This window comes from Siniperca chuatsi, linkage group LG4, assembly GCF_020085105.1.
Source record: "Siniperca chuatsi isolate FFG_IHB_CAS linkage group LG4, ASM2008510v1, whole genome shotgun sequence".
In the NCBI taxonomy this organism is placed as follows: Eukaryota; Metazoa; Chordata; class Actinopteri; order Centrarchiformes; family Sinipercidae; genus Siniperca; species Siniperca chuatsi.
The window spans coordinates 3577857-3603791 of record NC_058045.1 but is presented as its reverse complement, the minus strand read 5'-3'; the positions used below and the strand labels follow the sequence as shown (position 1 = coordinate 3603791).

The window sequence follows — 25935 nt, the reverse complement described above, 5'->3', positions numbered from 1 at the left end:
TGCGACGCACCTTATGGAACTGGCTTTCAACTATCGCACAAACTCACATTGAGCAGGCTGCAGTACTACACCTGCCATCTGTAGGAAAAGTAAATCATAACAGAGACAGTTTAATGTGCCTCATGTCAATGACTAAGTGTCTATAGTCATGCTAGCGGCACTGTGAGGCTGTGCTTTGAGCTAAATGCTAACATCAGCATGCTAACATGCGCACAATGATAATGCTAACATGCTGAGGTCAAGCAGGTATAATGTTTACCATGTTCACCATCTTAGTTTAGCATGTTAGCATGCTAACATTTGTGATTTGGTAATAAAAAAAAAGTATAGCTAAGGCTGATGGGAATGTAATTTTGCTGCTATTGTACAGATTGGACTGGTGGCGTTAGAGGAAAAGTCAGGTGATCACCAAAGTCATTAGGATTCATCCTCTGGGATTTAATGGCAATTCATCCAGTAGTTATTGAGATATTTCATTCTGAACCAATGTGGTGGACCCAGAGACCAACATTGCCATCCCTAGAGCCATGCCACTAGCATGGCTAAAAAAACCTTTTTTTTTTCCTTGTTTGTATGTGAGTGTAAATGCATACTTAAACATTTTCATACACATAACACATAATTGCATGTTTTAATTGCATGTTTTGCAGCTCATTTTCTGAACCTACATAATCTCTCACTGCAGTAGTTAGTTTGGGTGGAGGGATGATGAAGCTGCGCTCAGGGAGTCCACTTTCGTTACAATAACAGAGTCACTGCCTGCTGTCTGCTCAGCAACATCACAACCTTCTTGTTGGCCAACTCTTGGATTACATAGTTTGCAATTAAAGGGAACTCATAGCTTTCATAGCGTTTTCATCATCTTTTACCCTCCCAACTACCCAAGCCAATATCACAGAGTCAACATTACAGGCAGAGTGATGACTTATTGTGCATGGAGGCTATTTCGACTTGGGAGAACAGAGTAGAAATGGTAAATTTCAAATTATTTTATATAACCTTATCAGTGTGGATATAAATATCACTTTTATTCAGATTTGCTTTTCCTCCGCTCTTTCTCCGCTCCATCCAGTTTTCCTGTTATACTGTCCATGATGCATCCAATAGTCTCATCCAAGCAATCTGAGCCATATGCCAGGCTCGCTCTGGCTGCTCCTGATGTATTTTCACTGGCCAAGTAGCCCAAAATACAGGAAAAAGTGTTGACTCTGCTCTGTTTTTTTCCCCCTACCAGTCTGCGCTCCAAATTCCCACATGGCGACATGTCCACCAACCCCGGCTACGTCCTCAGTCCTGTCATTACCCAGAGAGACGGTGGAGGTGACAATAGCTGCTCTGTCAAGGTTTCTATTGAAATCTCAGAATCTCAGCAGCCTGTAACCTTCACCTGTGACGGTAAGCATCCAGTGACAGTGAATGATCATAGTTAATTGCAAGAATGGCCCAGTGTTAAGAAGTGTAGAAAATCCTCTATACAGATGGTACAGCATCACATTTAAGTCAGCCAAAAACCAGCCAGAAACCTTGTACCCCCTTTGCCTTTAAGAGTGAGCAGCTCAGATTGCAGATATGAGAGCTCTGAAGGAGGAAACGACATTCACAGCTGCCAAACCCCCTCCCCACCTAATTTTTTCTTTTTCTTTTCATTTTTTCTGTTGTGGGAAGTACACCACATTCCTTTTCCGCACAAATAAAGGTTTGTCCCCTCACCATGGTGTAGCCATGTTGGGCAAAAGGGACTGGAGTCTAGTTTTTTTTTTTTTTCCCCAAGGGCCCACTAAGATTTTTGGTTTCCTTCCCTGGGTGTTTGGGGAGCTGTTATTGGCTAACCCCTCATTATACACATACAAAAGTACAACCACTGTGATTGACATGTCTTTTGGGATCTGAAGTAAAGCACACTGGAGACTGCCAGCCAATCCACTGGGCTTTTTTGTTAGACATATTATCCCAACTGTGTGACCAAGTTCACCACTGTCTATGTGGGTCCCTGAGGATCAGCATTAGGCCACTGTGTGTGTGTGTGTGTGTGTGTGTGTGTGTGTTGATGTAAGTCTATGTTAATATGTCTGCTGGACTGTCTGTTGTAAGGGTGTGTTTTATTGACTGTATGTATGTATATATATATATATATATATATATATGACAACGTCACTGACAATTGTTTCTTATGACAACAGCCAATATATTTACACATAGGAAAGCAATCTCTAGTGTGTGTATGTAACAGACTGTCCTACTGACCCAGACACCACTCTGTATAGTCCAGTTCAACAGCAACAACCTATAGGAAGTATATTTACTACTTTCCTCATTCTACAGTACCTCCTAATTGTACTTTCCTAGCTTCTTGCGTTGTGTCCTCGTTTACCTCGTCTTCCTGCTTCTGCTGAGTTCACCTCATCCCACTGGGTCACTTCCTAGATACGCTTCCTTCTTTCCTAGTATGATGTCTAGTTTGTTGTTCCCTGGTTGACTTCCTATGCTCCTCTGTTGACCCGCATTGCTGGTGTTTGGATTCCTCTGGTTGGACACTGCTGGAATCTGCTTTCTGGAAACAATAGGCCTCAGTTCTACTGGATAGAAGGATAGAGAGAGATAGAGGACAGGAAGGGTACTTTCACATTCTCCTCCTTTTTCTCATTCTTCATTTCTTTGTCTCCCTCTTGCTTGTTCTCCTGCCCTCTTTCAGTTGCTTTTCTGTTTTCATTTTACTTCTGCTGTCCCACTCTTCCCATCTCCTGTTTCTCTTTTTTCCCCTCAATTTGTCTCCCCTCCCTTCTTTTGCATGACAATATTTTCCTCCACCCTTGTTTCCTTGCAGCATCTCCTCATCCCTCTTTTTCTCTTCCTCTCCGTCTTGCTCTGATGTCCTCCTAAGTCTCTTAATCCTGTCATCACCTCAGAGACTATACAGATTATACAGAACATGAGAAATGTATCACCCTCCTCTCTGTCCTTCTTGGCTTTTCTCTCTTGCGTCCCTCCGCTGTCATCTTCTGTCTGTTCTTTCTCACTTTTTCTTTCTCACACTTTGTATTCTCCTGCTATTTTCTCTTATTTTCTGCTCCCATACTCACCATCTTTTTCTTTCTGACTTTTATCTGCTGTGGAAATGGCTACATTTTGCAACTTTTAGTCAGTATTGCAAAAGGATATTGCATTTACTTGTGGCTGATTGCCTTGTGCAATTATGTGAAAAGTAACAATGAAAAAATCTGTTAAGTAAAGAATGATGTAGGTTTATAGGACTGGCTAAATGAATAGATGAAATTTACAGTATAGCCCAAGAGATAGGATATTCTGAAATATATCTGTTGTATTGTGTCATTCTAGAGAGAGAGAGAGAGAGAGAGAGAGAGAGAAGGAGCAGACAAATAGAGTCAGGGAAAATAATGAGAGAAAGGGGTATAGACATGACTATAAAGACAGAAATGATTATTAATTGCTGAACTGAAAAAGATAAGAATACATGAGTTAACTTCTTAGCATCATGTAGTCACTGAAGTTATTACAGTATGCCTTAATCATGCATTTGCATGTATTTCAGCCTTAAACTCTTCCATTTTCTGCTACACTGTTATACTAAAACATTGTACTTTTGCTTCAAATTATTGTTTTCCATTTGTGTCTCCTTAAGTCTCTAAATCTGTGTCTGACAGTTGGACTTGTTGCAGAAGCAGAAATCTCTGTTTGCTCTGAGTCATGTAGGAATTAGATCATTCCTCTTTTACATCTGAAATATGTTGGTCCTGTGGATTTAACAAGTGCTGCGTGACTTCTGGCTTTATTCTGCCCTCTTGCCAGCCCTCCCATCGTAGATCCTTTACGACACTGAAACTTGTATCATAAGTTACTACTTACGCTAGTTGTAGAAGACTTATTGTGGTAGATTCATTTAACATCCCACTTTACTCCCTAGTCCTGAGACGTGTGTGTGTGTGTGTGTGTGTGTGTGTGTGTCAAATTGACCATCAATATTTTCTTTTCCCCAACCATGTGTGAAATGGTTAAAAACATGCGACAGAGGAATTTTGCCTTCAAAAATGCCCTGCTAGGAATTCCCTTACCACAAAACGAGGAGTGGCTTGTCTAATTGCTTTGTTACAAAACACATGTATAACCCCAGCGACCACCATCACCACAGCCACACAGGCATCCAGGACTATGAAGCTAAAGCTGCTGGTCTAAGCAGTAAGAAAAGACGTAGCATTCCTCTGAAGGGTGGAGGTCTGTTGTTGCCAGAGCCAGGGGTGGTCTCCCTCCCTGTGTATCTATGTGAACATCTATTAGTAACGTGAGTGTGTGCTTAGTCCAAAGCTGAGATGTGTCTGTGTCTGTTACTATACTACTACTATCTGTCTGCCCGTGTTTGTGTATATGCAAAGTTAAGAGTGTGCTAAAATCTCTGTAGAAGTAGCTAAATAGCGGAATAATCTGCCATGCATCAGGTTACGCTCTCCACCCAGTCTTCCCTTGGCCGGACACATCAGATATCGGAGAATACGCAAACACCTAGAGCTGACCCCAAATCCCCCCTTAATATCGTTCCACAACACAAGGCTGAAATCCCTTTGATTCGAGAGCGCGTTTGATTTGAAATGAAACATGAGCCGTTCAAAACATGGCAGGATGGTTTGCGGTGAGAGAGAAATTCTGATAACTGTAAGTTGTAGAGTTAAGTTCCTCATCAGCAAATGTGTGTCTATTAATAGGCCAAAACTCTACATGGTAATTTTGAATAAGACTCTCTCCTAAATGGGTAAATTGTATGATACTGTAGCATGACACACTTGACCTCTGATCGCTCTAATAAAATCTATACGTGTGGGATACAGTGTTCCAAATTCCTCAGTTCCTTTATTTGAACCACCACAAAGCCATTTCTTGTTTATACACCTTGTATCGTATTGCTTCCCACTTGTTTTTAGTTTCCTGTAACGGATAATCTTATTGTTTGAAAAGCATTTTTACCTCATTCTCATTACGTCTTCTCTTACGTTTTGCTCTCTTCCATCATTCCCTTTCTTTCCATCTCTTCATCCTCTCTTTTCACCAACCACTGATCCCTCCCTTCTTTCTCCATTTCACTGCCCCTCCCTCACATCGGTCTCATGTGCTTCCCTTTCTTTCCATCAATATCCCTGATCACCCTCTCTCCCTCCCTCTCTGCCTCTGTCACTATCTTCTTCATCATCCATCTCTTCATCCTTTCTACCTTCCTCAGTGAGTTCTCCAGTGGAGTTGTTGATCAGTCAGACTCTCTGCTGGGTCCACGATGACCTGGACCAGGTCGACTTCTCCAGCTACCTGCTCAAAGTCTGTGGCCAGGAGGAGGTGCTGCAGAAGTGAGTACACACAAACAGAAAAGTTATGTTTCTGCTGTTGGAGAAAAACGAAAACATACATCTCCAAAACGTTAACATTTTAGAGATTGGGAGAAACAACTTTTCCCAGGCTGACCTGGCAGTTTTGTTAATTATGCATAGGGTTTTAAATAGGTTTAATTTGTTTTCTTATGCTCTCTCTCTCTCTTAGTGTATCTCTCTCCTCTCTCCTTTTCTCTATCACTCTTATCTTGGCATCCCCTCAATATCTCGTACAAAGGGGACTGGTGGATGTTTCTATATCTTGCCCCGCACCCTCCTCCCCCATGGAAATTCTCTTCTCCCTCTAATCTGGGATACATGGGAATGGGTACTCACATACCAGGACTTAAAGGCCCAGTACACCCAAATGTTCAAAGTTGCATAAGTAATCTGTCCTGAAACTACTGAACAGATGAATGTTGTGTATGCTGTGTGATCATATACTGTAACTAATATTTACAACCTTGCACTAGCCATACTGAGAATGCCCATAAATTGTTATATATTATCGTTAAAAAAAAGTTGCTGTCAATTCTTGTGGTAACATGGAGACAGTTAGAGATCTCTTTTGCTCTTTGATTTTTTTGTTCTCTGCTACTTTGAGAAAAACTACCCTAACCCTAAACCAAACACATACACTGAGAACCAATTTATAAAGACCTGTTTATTATGGATTCCGTGATGAGTTCAACACTTACATCATTGCTTCACCTGTAATAATAGTAAAGACAGCCCTCTCAGGATGGGGCCTGAAGCTATGTGCCATCTGCCAAATCCCAAAATGTCAAAATATAGACTAAACAAATATTATTTTACATTTCTGGGAAGTTTCCATTGTATAAGAGGGATAATCCACTCTGACTTCAGTTATGAAAAATAACACAATTCTCTCCACCAAAGGACTTATTAGTCTCTGTGTTGTTACTTTTTTCAATAACTGCTCATTATTAACCTTAACATAGAACATATAACCATGCCCCTCTGTTGCCCTGTGCCATAGTAAACACAGCCTAGGCAGCCATGAGTACGTCCAGAACTGCAGGAAGTGGGAGAATGAGATCACATTACAGCTACTCTCTCACTCCACCATGAGAAGAGACTTGGCACGCAGTGTAAGTCACTCAACTTAACTTTCTAGGAAAAGTTTACTGAACTGTGACATAATACATTTCATGTTGTGCCACTAAGATTCATTTTTAACTTTTGTCCCACTGCTGGGAACTGACAACACATAATCCTCATTTGGTGAAATGATGATTTCAATGATTTATAATGACAATGTACCACTGAGATTTTGGCACCTGCTTACCTGTCATTTTATAGGCTTGGTTGGTAAAACTTGACTGCTTTTGTTTAGGCGGAAGATGACAACTCTCCAATAGATTTAGAGAAGCATCTGGGCCAAGTGGACAGGCCATTCAAGGAGAATGTCACCAGGTATGAGGGTCCTACACTGGTTGGGAAAATATCAGTAAGAAAATGAAGTTATAGATCTTAAGATTTTGTTTTCTAGTTAAGAAATGATTTTATGAAGAAACATGATAGACTCCCCAGAGTTTTACCATATCTAGTATTTCAGTTTTCTTTTAGTTGCATCTCTAGTCTCGTCTTCAACATGGTTACCTAGTTTGAGTTAAATGTGCAGTTTTAATTTAGTTTGCTGGCTGAATTACTACGTAAGCTTCTGGAAGTTGACTTTTTAGCTATAGTATAATATGACCTTACGATTTCTACAGGATTTTCGTTCTGCTCTCTCTATGCTGCCTCTAAATTACAAACACAGTTTTTAGTAATTATTATACTAAAACATTTTAAAGACCTAATGGCTGTCTTAAGTTATTTTTAGTTAACTACAGTACATTTTCTATGTTCTGTCCTGACCTGATTAGCTCTGATAATAAGTGATACACAGTCTAAGTCCTCCTGTCATTTTTCATTTCTCACTTATCTCTCTGTGTGTCTTCTTGCAGACAAGGCCTGGCTGATTATTTAGAAGGCTATCACAATCAAGTCAACATCTGCCTACAAAATGAGGTGCTTGTGGTCCCTGTGTAGCTCTTGAAAGTAAAGCAAAAGGATGGAAAATGATGATTTCCGAGTCTTTAGTTTGGAAAACATAAAACAATCCATTGCTCTGCCTACCATTGTACTGCACACTCTTTGACTGTCCTTCAGTGAGTGTTTGTATAGTGTTAAGCTAATGACAACATTAATTTATATGTATAGACCAGCTAATTATGTCTACATTATTTGCACAGTACTGTGTAGAAAGGTATGTATTTTAAAATGGAATTTTGTGTAGCTGCCTTGTATATTGAGACTCATTTAGCCTCTGGTCCCACCTCTGATGCTACACCTAAATACAACAGACTTTCACTGAATAATATAATGGAAGGCTCCAAACATTGTTTTCATATCTCCTGAAAGCTTTTGTGTCGATTCAAATACTTCACACATAAATGGTTGTAGGGACATTCCTGGAAGGCAAGCTTTCTAGAAATGGCACATCTGTTTTTCAGCCAGTGTGGGTTATTGTGGAGTAATTGAATGCAGACTGAAGTTAGAACTGCACCCTGCCCTCAACCCAACTTAAACTTGATAATGGCATGCAAAGTGTGTTGTTTTTAGCCTACTGTGTGTGTGCAAATTTACATACACAGTATCCTGGTTTAAATACTGTTTAGATGAGAATCTGTTTGATGAATTGTTGGTGGTAGTCCTCTCACAGAGACCTCCTGATGTGTTCTTGTGTTAAACAATGGGTTTTACTGTATAAATATAAGCTGAAAGCAAAAGTATACATCAGGCTTTCACAACCGGCTGGTATGTGTATGGGAAGATTGATGCAGTTATAACACACATGCTATACCAACCTACTCTGTATCTCTGTATTCAGAGTACCCAGTATAAGACAGTGGACCGTTTGGTGCAGACTATGAAGAACCTGTGCTGTGCTCTGGATGAGGTGGAGACCCAAGCCATTACAGAAGCTGTCAAAAGGCTGCGACACTGCATCAATTTACCTAGGACACGCTCACCCAAGGTGGGCTTTTGACACATACTGTATGCACCCATGCTCACACATTCATATATAGTATTGTTTAAGGATGTATTTCTAAGACCAACATTTTTTGCTTTGTAGATGGGGTCCACATCATCTGGTCAATCATCAAATGGTAAGTTCTGTACATACACACAGTCACACACAACCTCCACTCAGTTACCTAAACTTTGTTTGTTGCCGCTTACAAAAAAAACACAGAGTTGTTGTTGAAAAGAGTTTCACTATTTTTGCCATATTACTTGCTGTCCAAAGAAAAGAAAAACTACTGGCAGTATTCAAATGCCCCAACTAATGGCCATAAATCCACCATGGACAGCTTATTAAGTACCTGGGAGTGGCAGCATGTACAGTATGTATGTCATCTTGTCTGTAATATATCAGACAAGTCTGTAATAAAGACAAGCCAAAGTTACTTTTCTTTGCTGATGAAAAGCTAATTAAAACCTATGTGGTTTATTCCAGTGCTAGTATACACCTTCTAATAACTTGCAGACGCAATCGTTACCACGATATCTCTTTGACCTCACACTGATCCCTGCCTGACCCTGACAGATCACACCAGTCCTGTGGAGGAGAGCATGGCCTTACTGACACGGGCTGTCTACGATCTGGCAAAGCTCTACTTGCGTTCCTTCTGCCCCCCATCCGCCTCCTTCAGCTCACCGCCGTTGCCCCAGGCTGCAGACGGGGAAGGCGAAGAGGGGAAGAGCAGTAAAGAAGCTTCTGGCACCACAGACCACCTTCAGTTCACTCTGTTTGCCTTGCACGGCATCCCGGCCAACTGGGTCAGCAGGTAAACAATCAGAGAGGATGAAGATACTCAGGGCTCTACGCTTACATTTCTTTTCAGGGGCACAGACAAAAATTAAGGGGCACAGTTTTTAGTTTTTTTTATTTTTTTTAGGAAATAATATTAACGCATCTCTTTTAAAAAAAACATTTAATATTAAACAGAGTATGCATAAGACGTCGGGGCAAACTGACAACTTTACTAGATTACTAAAGAATTTTGAAACTTAAGATATACTCGGGACCTAACAAACGACAGGAATGCATTGTGCTGCACCAACGCATCCCTTTTCAAACAGAAGCGAGTCTACTTATAATTTTTTGGCTTTTGAAGGGTTTGTGTTTTTAGCATTTTATCTAATCTGAACCCAGTATCGAATCCGCTTATTTAATCTAAATCCTTTCACCTGTTAGTGAACCTATTTATGTTTAGCGTTCAACTTTTTATAGTTACTAAAATTATAACTAAAACTCAAAAGATCCAGTTGAAATCTATAGGTTGAGAAGACAAAGAGTTTTGAATGGCAGCCTAATTAATATTCACAACCTGTAGCTACAACCTGAAAATGAGATTAGATTGAATTGAATTAATCCTGAAATAAGTCTTTATGCAAAGATGCTCAGTATAGATGGGATACATGGTGGGATTTGTTGGGTCTCTGTAAATATTATAAAATGTACGGTCTAGACCTGCTCTATAGGAAAAGCGCAATGAGATAACTTCTGTTATAAATTGGCGCTATATAAATAAAATTGAATTGAATATACATAGTAAAAATAAATATATAAATAGCAGCAGAAGATTTCAAATGTTAATTAAATATGTATTTACACATTGAAATCACAGCAGCAGCCTACTGGCTTTGGCACGCCTTATTTTCCTAAACATCCTTGCTCCGAATGTCCTTTCCAGAACTAAAGATTGGACTGCTTAATTTATTAATATGTTATGAATACAATTATAACTGTGAGATTCTGACTCCTAAAATTGATGGGACGGGATCAGCTGATGGTTTTACTAGAGAAGACTCTGTTGGAGTTGTTGGAACTAAAAAAACATGTGATTGTACAGTGGTGTTACAGAGTGATACTTCTTTTACCTCATAAACAGTCTTTGGTGTTGTGTTGAAGTTTCCCCATTGAATTGTGTTTCCCCTTACCTTAACCTGAGACCAAACGTCCCCCTAACCCCAACCAGTCGTTTTCTATGATGCTCAACCTCAACCCAACCTAACCAGTTATCTCCATGAGTCCTAACCATAAACTAACCTAACCCAACCACGGAGGGTAACAGTATGGGAAAGGAGAGAGGAACACTGTCCGAGGGGGGAACAGACTTCGGCACAAGACAGACTTGCAGAGAGCAAACAAACCCAACATCACCAAAGTTTGATTTTGGCCTGTCATTAATTTAGTCATGGAATTAACGTTAGTTACCAACAGCTGATATGATCTGTTTTTCATTTTAACTGGCGAAAAGCAACGATTAGCGCTGGTTAAAAATTCCTTGAATAATTTGTACACTGAGCTTTACTAACAAGAGTGGGAGAAGATGAACTCGCACCACTGCGCCCAAATAATTTTTCACATTCCCACACTCGCAAATGTGAGCAAAATATTCGCACTGTAGAGCTCTATTACTGTTAAAAACTGCTTTGTAAATCAATATGGATATAAAGGCTAGGGAATCATTTATTGCACAAATGACACAGCTTATTGTAGATAATATATGAAGTATGCTGATCTCATTGGTAAATAGGTGTGTATTCTATTTGATTTACAAAACAGTAAAGTGACAGAGATAAATTCCTCAGAAATACCGGTGATGTGACTCTATAGCTGATGATGCTGCTTCACAACAATAAATCATTGTGTAATGACATCAGGGTCTGTGAACAGGAAGCATGTAGTTGGATGTATTGTGCAGCAAAATGTTTGATTTTGCTGCACAATACATCAGTCTTTTTTTTTTTTTAAAGACTTTCTGTGAAAGTGTTAATATTTGAAGTACTCTATCCTTTGCTGTAGAATAATTAAAACCTTTATGAATGCATTTGTACTTGCATGATCACCCACTTGTTCAGTATTATTAGTGCCACCCACATTTCACTTAATTGTACTTCTGCAAGGTAGGGTCAAAAATAGATAGATGGCAGTGGAAGGTGATTCAGAATTCTAATCACTTTATTTGCCATGTGCATACAATGAATGCAACAGCAGAATAAGCTTAAATTCACAAACAACCAGTACTATGATGGTTAGAAAACATGGTTTGTCTCTAGAATAAGCGTGTATGATATACATTTATTGGTAAGCAGCTAGGACCAAGGAGAGTATTTTTGTGAAACTCCCAACATTACGGCACAGTCTGTGCTATCACAGCAGATCGTCTTCTTCTACTAAACAAATGGCTCCTGTGTTGCTCCCCATGTCTTATTTTTCCATGCCAGTGTCCAGTTTCACCCTGACTTTTATCTCCTGCGTGTGTCTGGAACAGAGCTGAGCCAAATTTTCCATTCCCAGCTTTGTTACGCATCAGTGACCAGACTCGGTACATTTCTGACAAGCCCCTCCACAGTTGCATAGGTTTTCAAAGTCTAGAAACGTATGAAAAACTTATGTATTGTAGGATAAAGATGGAGAGTTCAAAGACTTTGAAACTGCACAAGTTAGGGTCAATATGGAAAGATAGTGTTGTCAACAAATTCATTCAGTGTCATTTCACCTATTGTCATCACTTAAGAATAGTCCTCAGCTATAGTATATACATACATCATGGTGAGCACCAAGCAAGAACAAATCTGGTCAAGAGATTATAATCGGATTTAAAAAATACAAAGAAATTGTAACCCTGACTGTTAGATGGAGGCAGTTTTAAGTCCTTCCATGGTAATTTTCTGATCGGCCAGAGAGGCCTTGATAAAGAGAGGAACTGCTTAATAACAGGCCTATTTACTCCTGCACAGCCTCTTCCAGCAGCTATTTTAAGCCAGCACCAAACATTGCTGCAGTCATTCCAAAGACACCTCCAAAAATATTTAGCTCCTCACAATCCAAGGCCAGAGGGACACAGCGAGTACAGTATTCCCCAGCCCAGACGAATAGCTAAGCATATCTGTTGTGGTATTACTGTAATGCTCCCTTATTGAGGTCTGAGTGTTTAGCGTTGTTGTGGCTAGTGTGTCATCCATCTGGAGCCTCAGTAGATGCCACGGCATTGCCAGCATATTGAGACACCATGACTAGTGGTGGAGCTGCCAACACAGATGGCACCGAGCAGTGGATCAAGCCTGTAGTGGTGAAAATGTGATGTGCTTGTATTTTCACTCTCCACTCACATATGTCTCTAATTGAAACATAGAGGTTATTTTTGAATGTGTGGTTAAATGCTGGATATGACTGATTTGTTCACGTTTAATTGTATCAAATCTGGAAATATAAATTCCTCTTGTCTATACAGCAGAATGTGCATTAAGGAAATGTTCTCTTTAATTGTGATTATTTGAGTTTGTTTATTTCAGTTCAATGTGTTAGCCTATATTACTATTACTATAAGATATCTTATTTGTATTAAAGTTATAGTATTGTATATACATGGAAGCATTAGAGGTAAGGTCATAAATAGTTGTTATACTGTAAAGTCTTAAAGCGTGTACACACCCATGGTCCACCCACACAGGTGCTTTCACTTATGTTGCCTGATTTAGACCTCTTCTCAGGTCTGTGTGGGCATGTACCGACCACGCTTGATTGACATCTTCCTCGCTGTTCTGTATGTTACACTTGATACTTGTAGACCTTTTTTCTTTTTTTACAGTAGACATTTTGACATATCAAATCACCAGGGCAATTAATAACATTAATAATAGCTTCATTCCTTCTGAATGTGCCAGTTCCAATGCTCTGGTATTGTGTATGATGGCTCACTGACTTACTGGGACTCTTCAAAATAACTGAGGCATTGTTAATGTAATTAGTTCCACCTGTACTTTTCCTGCTATAACAAGTCCAAATTTTTCTGTATATACATGTATATACATGTACTAAAGGTCTATTAGTACATGGACTTTGGTTAGGCCTACCTCAAGTGATTCTCATGGCCCTGCCCAAATTGGGGCAGTGGTGGAGACAGGATCTTTTGACAGGAAGGTCTAGGTGTGGAAATTGACAAAGCAGCGATTGCCCTTATTACCACCACTGAGGTACCCTTAACCTGCAACTGCTCCAGTGGAGCTGCTCAGTGACCAGCAGATCAGACTGTGGTTGTACTAGGTTGAAAATCAGTGAGGTCTTATCAGAAAAACAGAAAACACCTGTGTGGGTGTTCAGGGCCTAATAATACTAGTACTACATAGTGGTCTGATTCAGACCAGAAGCTTGCTGGTGTCTGGTTGGGGAACATGAACGAGATGCTGCCCCCTTCCTTACTTACCTATGAGTTGCCTATGAGCAAGACACTCAGTTGCTCCCAAGTGGAAGTATGCTTAACTGTAAATCTGTGACACGACATGCTGAAAGAGTGCTCATAATGTCTTGGATTAAAAACAAACTAAATGAACGAGCACCAATATGTCCCAATACAGAACTCTTCCAGCTTGTGTCACGGTACAGTACCTTTTTATACCCAATGAGCATTCACATAACAAGCATTGTCAAATTTCCACTGTACAAAAATTGGTTCTGTTGGTTTCCTCAAATTTACTGGCTTTATAGATACCTGACACAGCCTCTGATCAGCCCCGACAGTGCTTATGTAAAGACTTATTGTGTTGTTTTGTCGCAGTTATGAGAAGTACTTCCTGATGTGTTCCCTCACCCACAATGGCAAGAACCTCTTTAAACCGGTCCAGTCCAAGAGAGTGGGCACATACAAAAGCTTCTTCTACCACATCAAATGGGATGAACTGTGAGTGATTTCCTTGGCCCCTTTCCTTTCCCCTCCTTTCCATCTACTGTCCTTTCCTTTCCTTTCCTTTCCTTTCATCTACTCTCCTTTCCTCTCTTCCATTTATTTGCTATTTGAAACTTCCCTTTAACAACAGCAACATGCTGTTCGTACTGTCCTTCCATGCTGCTAACACTGTCCTTGTCTCTCCCAGGATCAACTTCCCCATAGCAGTAGCTGTTCTCCCACTAGAGTCCATACTGAGCCTGACTCTGTTCGGAGTGCTGAACCAGAACGCCACCGGCTCCCCAGACTCCAACAAACAGAGGAAAGCTCCAGAGCTGCTGGGAAAAGTCTCTATGCCGCTCTTTGACTTCAGACGGTGAGGAGAAAGGAACAGCCAGTGGTGGCTGTACTCATGTTTGAGTGGATGTCCTCCTTGTTATGGAGCTTTTGAAATATCACTCAGTTGTGAAAGATGTATTTGAAACATCCTCTGCCTGAGAATTTGACATATTCTATGTTAAACCCATTTTACACATTGGTCAGTCAGCAGGAATTAAGTGCTTTACTTGTTTTATACGTTCTTGTTATTTGATGGACCTCCAGCAATACAAAGTCATTGAAAGGTCATGAAAGTTTACATCCTTGCCACAATATAAGGAATGCTTACCCTGATTGTTATGGTTGTTATGGTTGTTGTTGTTGTTGTTGTTGTTGTTGTTGTTGTTGTTATTTATTGCTGACTGTGTTTTGCAGGGTGCTTGCCAGGGGCAGCAGGTTGTTGTGTTTGTGGACATCTCCCCAGGGAGTTGCTACTGCCGCCGGCTCTACAGGCAGCCGCAAGAGGGTGCCTGCAGAGAGAATAGTACTACAGGTTGGTGGTGGTGCTAGTAGCATCTGCAGTAGTAGCATTGGTATTTGTAGTGGTTTTAGTATTCATGGTGCATTTATAGTAACAATTGTACTAGAATTCATTGTCACAGCAGTATTGTTAGACTTCGTGGTAGCACTTTAATGATCTTACAGTAGTAGTAGGCAGGAACCAAGATATTGCAGTAGTAGTAGTGGTGTAGTTTTTTGCCTTTCTTTCTCTTTCTGCCTTTTAACATGACTACTTTGGTGGCTACAGTACTACTACTGCACTACTTTAATTTCCGTGATCACTAGAACTAATGCACTATGACTGCTGCAACTATTGCTATATTTATCAGTAGTACTACTGCACCAAAATCGTCTACTATACATCTAATAGTTATTGTACTGGTGGTAGAAATAGCAGTACTGGTAGGTTTAGTAGTGGAAACAGAACTGTGGTTTTAATACCAGTTCTTGTCAAACTGTGTAATATTGGCAACCTTGTAGTTTCGTTTTGAACCTAGTTTTTGTTCTCAGTCATTTACTTACAAATAAGAAAGAACATATGGTATTTGTGAAGAAAAACTGTTGTTTAAGAATGTGACTTCTTGAATTAAAGTTACTTCAGAGGAATAAACTGATCCCAACTTTGGTATTTGTGTTACCGTCAGGTGGACTTCCCCAACTCAGCGGTGGATGTTTTATACGTGGGACCCAAGGAAGCCCCCAGCCCGGATCCCCACACACTGGAGGAGCTGGACCCTGATCTGCGACGCAAACTGGAGAAAATCTGCAGCCGAGCTTCCAATTTCGGGTAGAATGTTTTCACAACTATAAAGGGGAAATTGCAATCTGAGAGTAGATATCATAAACATTTCTGTGATATAATGTCCATCTGCATGAGTCAAAAATGCAACAAAACCTACAAACAAAATCACTTAGTTTGTAATGGAGTACTTGGTACCTCGTCAGAAAATGTGACCTCAGGGGAAACAAAACCACACTTTTGAAAGGTGTGTAGACTTTTAGTGTTGAATCTATGTGCTTCCTAATTCTAAACTCATTGACTGCTGGTTGAGCTTTTTGTAAACTTGCAGTACTATGAGAGTCAAAAACATGTGCAGAAACAGTATTTCTAGTTAAATTTATTCCCTTCAGCAGACAACTTTTTGGCAGTCTCTCAGACCACCCAAAAGCCATTGGACTTACTAGGTTTAAGAAGAGATTTTAAAAGATGCCACTGACTTTGCCAGCCACAGTTCCCCATAAACGCCTGTATGTTGCCTGCTCCAGTGTGTCTGTTCTCTTCCAGCCGCTCCAGGCCCAGCTAAATGCTCTCTTATGCCTGCTGCCAGGCAAATCTCCTTCACCCTGCCAACATCCATGAGGCTCAACTGGCACTTTAGCACAGAGCACTCTTAGTGGGCTCTCACCGCCTGCTTTCTGTCCTGCCCATTCATTTCTCCAGCCTTTGTGGGCACAAGACTTGTGTAGCTGCAGTTTCACTGATCTGTCGTGTGTTGTTTCAGCATGTGTGACATTCCATCAGTCCCTGTTGGAGAAATGTTCGTTATTATTACTACACAGAGGTCAGGGTCAGGTACAGACCAACTCCAGCGACTTCAGAAAGCCAAATGCTAGCTGACTGAGAAATAAAACCAAATTTTTTCTTGAACATTTATAAGCTTATAACACGCTTTCAAGTTATTTCCACTGAAGATGGTGGAAGTCCTTCTAATAGAAGTTATATTTCTTGCTTAAATGTACATTGAATTGTAGTTCTTGAGCAAGTGTAGAGAATTTACCCTACTCAGGTTTTCCCAGATGTTCTGAGAAAAATTGCAGTAGTGACCTTATAATCACAGTGCTGTCCATTTCTTTTGCATTTTCTTTTGTGTGATTCTATTTAAGTGCTCTTTCTCTGTTGTCTGTTTTAAACATTATTTTTGATCCTGCCAAGTAAACTCCTCGTTTTGAGTCCCTTAATACTTTCTTTTAGTTTATTTTCACAGTGTTGAAACCTAGAGGTAGTTTTTAAACACTGAAAGATAATATGACAGATTGGAGTTGATTAGATATGATGAATAACTCTGATAAAAAGGATGCATAACAAAAAAATCCAGGTGAAAATAGCATTTGACAATGCAATTTGTTCATGTGTTTATTTTTCTTTTTTTTTTTATAAAAAAAATTTACCATTCCATCCATCTTCCCTCTCCATCTGTTTTCACTCCATCTCCAGGCTGAAGCGGGCAGATCACCAGCTCCTATGGGACCATCGGCTTCACTGTCGGAAGGACCACACCAGCAGCCTCCCCAAGGTGCTGGCCAGTGTGCCCAGCTGGGACTGGGCCAGCATGGCTCATATCCACTCCCTGCTGCACCACTGGCCCACTCTGCCCCCCGTCACTGCGCTGGAGATGCTCGACTCAAAGTATGCACTGTATACACACACTTGGTCTATGGCACCACAGGTCCTTAATAATTATGAAATGATTTACATATAAAAAAAAGTAAAAATATATTTTATTTGAAGAATCTATTTTACCACTCAAGAAACAGTAATACTGATCTTCCATTACTGTATAATATAGTTTAGGGTTTTGTTATTTTTTTTGGTCATGTGTCTGCTTTTCTAAAAATATTCAAACTTAATCTTTCATAACATTAAATTGCTTGTTCTCTTTTATCTTTTATCTTTTATGTGATTGTCAAACTGATGCTATCAGTTTGTGATTAATATGTATGTTTACATTTTTCTTGGTAAAGCCAAACTCAAGTTTGAAGTGTTATTAAAAAAAAATGTAAAAACATATTTTTGTTATGGTTATTTTCTTAACTCTACAGATCTTTGTTTGTTTTATGTCTTGTGTCTAATTGTGTGTGTGTGTACTGTATGTGTGTGTAGGTTTGCAGATACTAAAGTGAGAAGTGTGGCTGTTAGTTGGATTGAGAAGAGCAGTGATGATGAGCTGGCTGACTACCTGCCACAGCTAGTACAGGTACAGCTAAAATACATACACAAATACATACTTTGCATGCACTTTTAAAATATTTAAAACATTAATTTTCATTTTCGAGTCATTGAAACTCACTCTCACGTTCATACATCCAGCTCCCTCATTCACTTATTACTCAACTTGTCTTTCTCATGTATTCACTCCCTTTCACTCACAATTCTTCCATCCATCATTCTAAGTCACTTTTCTCTTTCGTCTTTAACCAGGCATTAAAGTTTGAGTGTCACCTAAAGAGCGCCCTTGTCATGTTCCTGCTGTCCAGAGCACAAGGCAACATCAACATTGCCCACTACCTCTACTGGTGAGTTCACAGCAGCACTGAAACAGCAACCAGCTGTCATAGCTGTTTCCAAAGCAACATCTGAAAGAAAATGTTGCAAAAAAATTAGTCCGATAGGTGCTGAAGTGAATTAACAGGCTTCCAGAACATCTGGAAAAAACATGCATCAGGAGAAATGGTATTTCAAGAAGGGCTGAGCACTTATTCACCAAAAAAATACACATTGCATTGCTGTTTATAGCATTATTTATCAAACCTGAGATGTATGTTCATGGTACAAGCTGTCTAACCACAAGTTTGCTTCATTTCATGTTTTATTCAGTGGCTTGTCAGAACAGTCATACAGAATGTGTTATTTTGCTTTTATTTTCCTATTAAGAGGGTCCTTTACATTACTTATTAAACTAAGAGATACCTTGTAATTAATAATCATCTTTAAATTATGATCTCAGTGCTGAGGCTGTCTGTAGAGAATGTAGTAATAGTAATAAACTCCCTGCACCACACTTGGGCTTTGTTCAGACTGCAGGCAAATCAGATTTATTTCTCAAATCAGATCTTCCAGACACACTGTCCGCTCTGTTATTTGCAAGAATCAGATCGGATTTGTGTGTCAAGACATCACCAACTTATCTGCATGGGTTGCTGTGGTAACGACCTAGGCGTCAATAGCTGGTGTGTATGCTGGTGACATAGCTTTCCAACGTGAAAGCATGAGAAAGGGAGATCCATCATCTTGCCCTCCAAACAATCGCACCTTGATGCCTCCTCTGATGCACTTCCGTCACTCTGGATTTGACATCGTCGTTGTGGGACGCGAGTGATGCAAAAGACACTTTGAAATCTGACTTGAGTGGCCAGACTGAGGTGCATCTGTAGAAATCCGATTGGAATCGCATTTCAAACGACCTCCAAATGTGGCTTGGATCCGCAAAAATCGCATTTCATGTGTTTTTTTGCTGTCCAGACTTTCTAAAATCAATCTGGATAAGCCAAAAAACGGATTTGGGCTGGCAGTCTGAACAAGGCCTTAGAGTTGTTGCTGAGTTGGAAATCAGGAGAAATTTATAGTATAGAAAGGAACAATTTATAGTCTTACAGGCTAAAAACAGGCTAAAGGGAAAGCTAGTGTCCAGGATGATAGTGTCCCTTTACATTTTGGCTGTTGTGATGTGTGTAATGGCTGCAGGCTGCTGAAGGACGCTGTGCAGGATGCTGCCTGGGGACGACGCTATGAGCGGGTGCTGGGTGCCCTGCTGTGTCTGTGCGGAGCCAAGCTGAGGGCGGAGCTGGAGAAACAGACCCACCTGGTCACCCTGCTGGGAGCTGTGGCTGAGAGGGTCAGACAGGCTGGGGGTTCTACACGACAGGTGTGTGTGTGTGTGTGTGTGTGTGTGTGTGTGCGTGTGTTATAACATCTCTGTGTGCGTGTGTTATAACATCTCTGTGTGTTTTTGTATTTTTGTGTGTGTTCAGGTGGCGCTGCAGGAGGGCCTTGAAAACGTTCAGAACTTTTTCCAGAGGAACAGCTGCCGACTGCCCCTCAGCCCCAGTCTGGTGGCCAAGGAGCTAAACATCAAGGTAACACGCAAACACACACATATATAGGCCACGAATAATGAGAAGTTGTCAATTTTGCATGAAAAAAAATCAGATATTCTTTATTACTGTATTCAGGTCAATAGAACTTTCTCACCACACTGGATATATGTACCTGATCCACAAAGAATCAGCAGTAGTGAATTCATAACTGTAACATTGAAAAGAAATACACAGAGCAGGATAATAAAAAAAAAAACCTTAACTGAACTTTTGATCAGGAAATGGGAAAACAGCCACATACTCATTGTAGAACCTCTGTGGTTCAAACCACAGAGGAAATGAGCTCATTAAGCTACAGTTTCACCAAAATATAAAACACATGCATGCATATATTCTTAAATATCTCATACAGATATTCATCACAGATAATGAGACACTATTGATGTGACATTCCTAATGTCTGCATGTACTCTAAAGTAGCTTCTAATCCAAACTTCCTCTGGTGAATCAACCTGACTACCTGGCTATCATTTTGCATACCTCAGGCTTTGCAGAGGCAATTATAGTTGAATTGGTAATTAAATGTAGACCCTAGTTACACATGACTTTAGTGTATACCTTACATGGATATAATCCAGACATAATGTTCCACAAAGTTCCCTTTGTTCACTGAAAATAAATCTGATTGCCTCTACTTGACACACAAAAAGAAGTTTATCATTTTTGGATACTTTTTTTGGAGAAACATAATGATAATATACAGTATGTGGCCTCTGGGTAAAAACAACACATAGCTTTAAAGATACAAAGAAAACAATAAAGAACGATATGATTAGTTCCTTTTGTTAAGCTGGATCTTAAAAACAACATAACATCATAATGTAGTGCAGAATATATAATCATACTGTCTGTTTGTGTGTGTGTAGGCCTGCTCCTTCTTCAACTCCAACGCAGTTCCCCTCAAGCTGGCCCTGGTCAACGCCGACCCACTGGGAGGAGAGATCAATGTTATGTTCAAGGTATTGTACCCACACACAGTATTTGTATGGCAAATGCTGACAATAGACACACAATGGAAAACACTGAAAATTAACTTTATGCATGAACAGCCATCAGCATTTCAAACAATATGTGGTTCTTGTGTATCTTTTACGCACGCTCCATTAGTTTAAACTGGGGAGTTGTCATCAGGTACATCAAAACTTGTTGTAACCAACTGTTGTTTACATGATTCTCATCTGAACACTGCGCCCCCTGGTGGCTGAAGTGAAATCCAACCAGTATAAACAAAAGTGCAGTGTGTTGGTGTAATTCGTCTCTCTGTTTGTTTGTCTGTTTGTGTGTCAGGTTGGAGAAGACCTGCGGCAGGACATGTTGGCTCTTCAGATGATCCGCATCATGGACCGCATCTGGCTGCAGGAGGGGCTGGACCTCCGCATTGTCAACTTCAAATGCATCTCCACCGGCAAGGACAAAGGTAACAGTCAAACACATACAGAGGCCCCATTTACACTTGTCATGTCAAGTGTCTCATATCCAGATAAAATCCAGATGAGATTTAAGACACTTTCATTTACACTTTGATGTGTCTCTGTTGGCCAGATCACAAATCTGATTGCAATCCATCTTGTTTTTCCCGGGCTACATACAAATCAGAATCAGTCCTCTTTGTGTCCAGAAGGAGGTGGTAATACACCTGACGCTGTTTGGTTACTGCCAAAGATGCCAGAAGAAGAATAACTTAGTTTAGTTATAACAGCAGTTTAGCAGCATTAGCTAACAACTATCCATATTATTATTATCATAATTATATTATTATATTACAAAAAAATGAATTAATTGTATTCATGAAGTATAGCGAGACAAAAGTTTTATCATCTTCACAGGCTTTAACTCACTCTGCTCCCTCGCCCATACACATCGGGGCGCCACATCTTTAATAGACAGAGAACAATGGCTATTTCAGTGTAATTTTAGTGCAACTTTAGCTGCCTTTATCACAAGGACAGACGAGACAGACCATCAATCTGTTTTGAATGCTTCTAGGATGCATTACACTTAGCTTTTTTGAGATGGGATATCTATCCGATCTGCCCAAGACGCATAAAGTGTAAATGGGGTCAGACACACTCACATGAGTGTACCATCTCTGACCAAAGCACAAACATACTGTAGAAACACTCTTCACTACTAACTTCATAGCACAAATAGGTCAGAGGTAAACAAAAGCAAATACAACTGTTTAACTGTTGAATGCAGTATTCAGTCATTTTCAAAATGCACTGCTCAGAGAGGAAATTACCTTTTGTCTGAAATTAAAATCACCATGAACATGGGAAGAACAGATAAGCTCTTTACTGTTGTTACTGTTTACTGTGTTAATTTATAGGAAGGAAGTATTCAGTTGCGGTCAGATGGCACAGGCAGAAATGATGAATACAGTCATGTCATGTAATCAAACTGTAATTAAAACAGACTTATTTTAAACTTCTAACAGCTGATTATAATTCACGAACAGACATCTATGTAATGCCATCGTCATTACAGCCTAAGGTTATGACTACTTTACATTTTCTGATCATCCATGGCAATACAATACCATTTTAAAAGTCATACAGAGCGGACTGTTGTGTGCTTGAATTGTGTTGATAAAAGTTGTGATGTGTTGTTTAGGCATGGTGGAGCTGGTGCCGTCCTCCGACACCCTGAGAAAGATACAGGTGGAGTACGGCGTCACCGGATCTTTCAAGGACAAACCGCTGGCAGAGTGGCTCCGCAAGTACAACCCTGCTGAGGATGAGTATGAGAAGGTAAAAAGCACAAAGTATATGTGTTCACACTCACATTTAAAGGCAAACAGCTGTGCCACTACCACTCAGCAACAACTGTTAACATTTGTTGCACAAACTAAAAAATGTACTCAGATGCTTTTTAATGTCTTATGATGTAAACTAGTCGGGGAAAATGGCTCAAATATTAAAACCATAATTTTCCTTTGATGCTTTGATTTGGCTCTGTAGGAGTTAAAAACACAAAATTGGTGTAAGTTTATTGCAGTTGTAGAACTTTAAGACCTTTGACACCTATAAATGTGACATCGTACTCACAACCTCTTATCCTAAAAACCTACTGCACAATGTTTGATCCTGAACTTAAGCTGGACGCAGGAATAGACTTGTCATGAGATACATGTTTATATGGAGCTCTGCTGTTTTTGAGGCTGGTGACTACAGCGTGTTCTAATGCCATTCTGGAAAGTATGCAAAATAATTTAATAATTTCTGTGTTTGCTTGAAACATCTGGAAAAGTAGGGAATACCTTTTGTCTCTCTGGTCAGAAACTTCCTTCTCAAGCATTTAGGTTTTTGCCCTTCCCAACAAAATGAGCCAATATTACACTTCATCATGGCAGAACTTGCTATGTAACCAGGCAAACAATACCTAAAGTCTGTGCTTCACACTGAGTATTCATATTTCTTCTTCCCTTCTCTCTTTGTGTCACTCTTTCTCTCTTCTTTCTCTTTTTAGGCATCAGAGAACTTCATCTACTCATGTGCAGGATGTTGTGTGGCAACCTACGTACTGGGCATCTGTGATCGCCATAATGACAATATTATGCTGCGCTCCACTGGTCACATGTTCCACATCGACTTTGGCAAGTTTCTGGGCCACGCCCAGATGTTTGGCAGCTTCAAAAGGTGAAAATCAGATATGCTATGTTACGCTATGTGTTTATGTGTGTGCATGTGTGCAAGTGCTTGTCAGATAAAGCATACTTTGGTGCGCTATCAGGGTTGAAAGATTTTTTTCATATGGGTGTATCAGTATGTTTGTTATCTTTTTGTTTTTATTGCCAGTTAGTTATCAGATAATAGGTGAAAGGTCCTGCACCAGCTGATTTCAGTGGGGAATGCTAACACAGAATCGTAAAGTAATACATCAAGTTGTTGGAACATTGGCCTATTGGTTACGTTATCCATTACAGTGATAAGAACATAGACACTAAAGCTGTGTATCCCAGTTGTATTGTATACTGGTGTTACAATGGAACACCAGAGGAAATAATTCAATGAAGACATGTATCATTTTGATGTCGTAATTTGTTCTCATCATTAGGTAAGTTGATCAGCAGGCCAGTCTCTAAGTAATTCAACGACCCACGATTCCTTTGTGCCTCACTGAATTTCAGGTGTAGGAGTTGCTGTATTTCTACACAACAATCTTAATGTGTATTCAAGCATGACCTGGTTCATAGCTCACACACTTCACTCATTCCCAGCTGGGATCTCTCCAGGTGGGCTGCCCTACAACAGCAGTCTTCTATTTTTGGCCTCTGAGCATCTCCACTGAAGTATTTGGAGGCTTTGTAGTAACTTGTGTAAGGGTACCCCTGTGGTAGTTTCAGGGTTGTAGGGAAGGACAAGCATTCATTTCCTGATCCAGATTTTCCCAAGGATTTAAACCAAAGACCATCAATCCACAAACACTTTTTTTTATAACTTCTTGGCTAACCCTCCTCAGAAACTGAATCTTCTGTCCTCCCTTCCTTCTTTCCCATCAGGGACCGAGCTCCGTTCGTTCTGACCTCTGACATGGCGTACGTCATCAACGGAGGCGAGCGTCCCACCAGTCGTTTCCAGCTGTTTGTAGACTTGTGTTGCCAGGCCTACAACCTCATCCGCAAGCACTCCGGGCTTTTCCTCAATCTGTTGTCACTGGTGAGACAGAACACACACACACAAACCATATGCACACATATGTATGCACACATAGAGCATAGATACAGAAATACACCAGTTATTTATACATACATACACAGCAGAAAGGAATACAGTACAGTCTGTCACATGGGTGTTTGCATTAAGTTGACATTTTGTCATGGTTGTTACTATGGTTGTAGTAGTGGTTGTAGTTAGGGCTGCAACTAGCGATTATTTTCATAATCGACTAATCTGCAGATCATTTTCTTGATTTTAATGGATTAATTGTTTGCACTATAAAGTGTCAGAAAATAGTGACAAATACCCATCACAATATCCCAGAGTCGAAGGCGACATCTTCAGATGTCTTGTTTTGTCCAAAACCCAAAGAAATTCGGTTTATAATGATATAAAACAGAGAAAAACAACAACTCTTCACATTGCAGATGCTGGAACCAGCAACTTTGGGGCATTTTTTCTTTTAAATAATTACTAATACAATTAATCTATTAACAAAGTAGTTGCCGATTCATTTTATGTCAATCAACTAATCGATGAAATGACTGTGTTGCAGCTCTAGTTGTAGTGCAGTTGTTCTAGATTCTTGTTCTTTCATCTTGCAACTATCTTGTTTTCTTACTGGATTTTTCTACCTTCAGGTTCTTTTTCTTTGTCTTTTTAGTAGTTTGGCCTCCTTTTTAAAGCATCCTCCTTGTTTAGCTGAACAGTTTTCTTTTGCACCTGCAAGAGCCGGAAAAAAACGAGATATGCAAACAAAGCAGTTGTGCCTACATAATAAATCAGTGCTTCACTGTTGTCCTGAAAATGTCTGTTTAGAGAATATGCTGTAGTGTATGGCTTCTTGATGTTTATCAAAATGATTGCTGCTGTTTATTGTATTTCTAAAGGGGCAAGTGTATGTGTATCACCTTTCAAACACAAAGGCAATTCAGAGGGCTTAACATAAGGAATAATAAAAAGGCATTTAAAAGACAATGAGGGAAAATGAAAAAAATGTAAATGTGAGTTTAATTGGCTTTATTCTGATATGATAGATCCATCATGCAAAATGCTTGACAGCCCAAAAACCAAAAAAATGAAATGATACTACAGTATCATTTCATTTCTTTGGTTGTTTGTTTATCTATCTATAGATAGATAAATAGATAGATATAGATTGTATGTAATAATGTTACTGTACAAAATGATGGATAATAAATGGGTAAATATGATCAACTACTTTGGAAATGAATAACCCGAAAAATTTATTTGAACTTGTTCTCTTCTCGTGGTGTGTCTGTGTGTCGTAGATGACGTCCTCAGGCCTCCCAGAGCTGACCGGCTCTCAGGATCTGAAGTATGTGTTTGATGCCCTGCAGCCACACAACACAGATGCTGAGGCAACTATCTTCTTCACCAGGTAAATGC

The 25935-nt window shown here is 39.9% G+C and overlaps 1 protein-coding gene across 2 annotated transcripts in view; it reads left to right on the top strand.

The window, feature by feature from the left end:
• The window catches only part of pik3c2a (phosphatidylinositol-4-phosphate 3-kinase, catalytic subunit type 2 alpha), a 51634-nt gene that overhangs the window by 20953 nt on the left and 4746 nt on the right, over positions 1 to 25935 (top strand). For both annotated transcript variants that reach the window (XM_044192652.1, XM_044192654.1), the window contains exons 4-26: positions 1235 to 1395; positions 5228 to 5348; positions 6370 to 6481; positions 6727 to 6806; positions 7340 to 7403; positions 8266 to 8412; positions 8512 to 8545; positions 8986 to 9226; positions 14006 to 14128; positions 14322 to 14489; positions 14867 to 14984; positions 15637 to 15779; positions 17208 to 17399; positions 17874 to 17967; positions 18192 to 18286; positions 19455 to 19635; positions 19742 to 19846; positions 20734 to 20826; positions 21155 to 21284; positions 22481 to 22617; positions 23336 to 23505; positions 24369 to 24525; positions 25818 to 25927. In XM_044192652.1, coding sequence (XP_044048587.1) covers positions 1235 to 1395; positions 5228 to 5348; positions 6370 to 6481; positions 6727 to 6806; positions 7340 to 7403; positions 8266 to 8412; positions 8512 to 8545; positions 8986 to 9226; positions 14006 to 14128; positions 14322 to 14489; positions 14867 to 14984; positions 15637 to 15779; positions 17208 to 17399; positions 17874 to 17967; positions 18192 to 18286; positions 19455 to 19635; positions 19742 to 19846; positions 20734 to 20826; positions 21155 to 21284; positions 22481 to 22617; positions 23336 to 23505; positions 24369 to 24525; positions 25818 to 25927 — 2976 coding nt within the window. The remainder of the gene's footprint in view (positions 1 to 1234; positions 1396 to 5227; positions 5349 to 6369; positions 6482 to 6726; positions 6807 to 7339; positions 7404 to 8265; positions 8413 to 8511; positions 8546 to 8985; positions 9227 to 14005; positions 14129 to 14321; positions 14490 to 14866; positions 14985 to 15636; positions 15780 to 17207; positions 17400 to 17873; positions 17968 to 18191; positions 18287 to 19454; positions 19636 to 19741; positions 19847 to 20733; positions 20827 to 21154; positions 21285 to 22480; positions 22618 to 23335; positions 23506 to 24368; positions 24526 to 25817; positions 25928 to 25935) is intronic.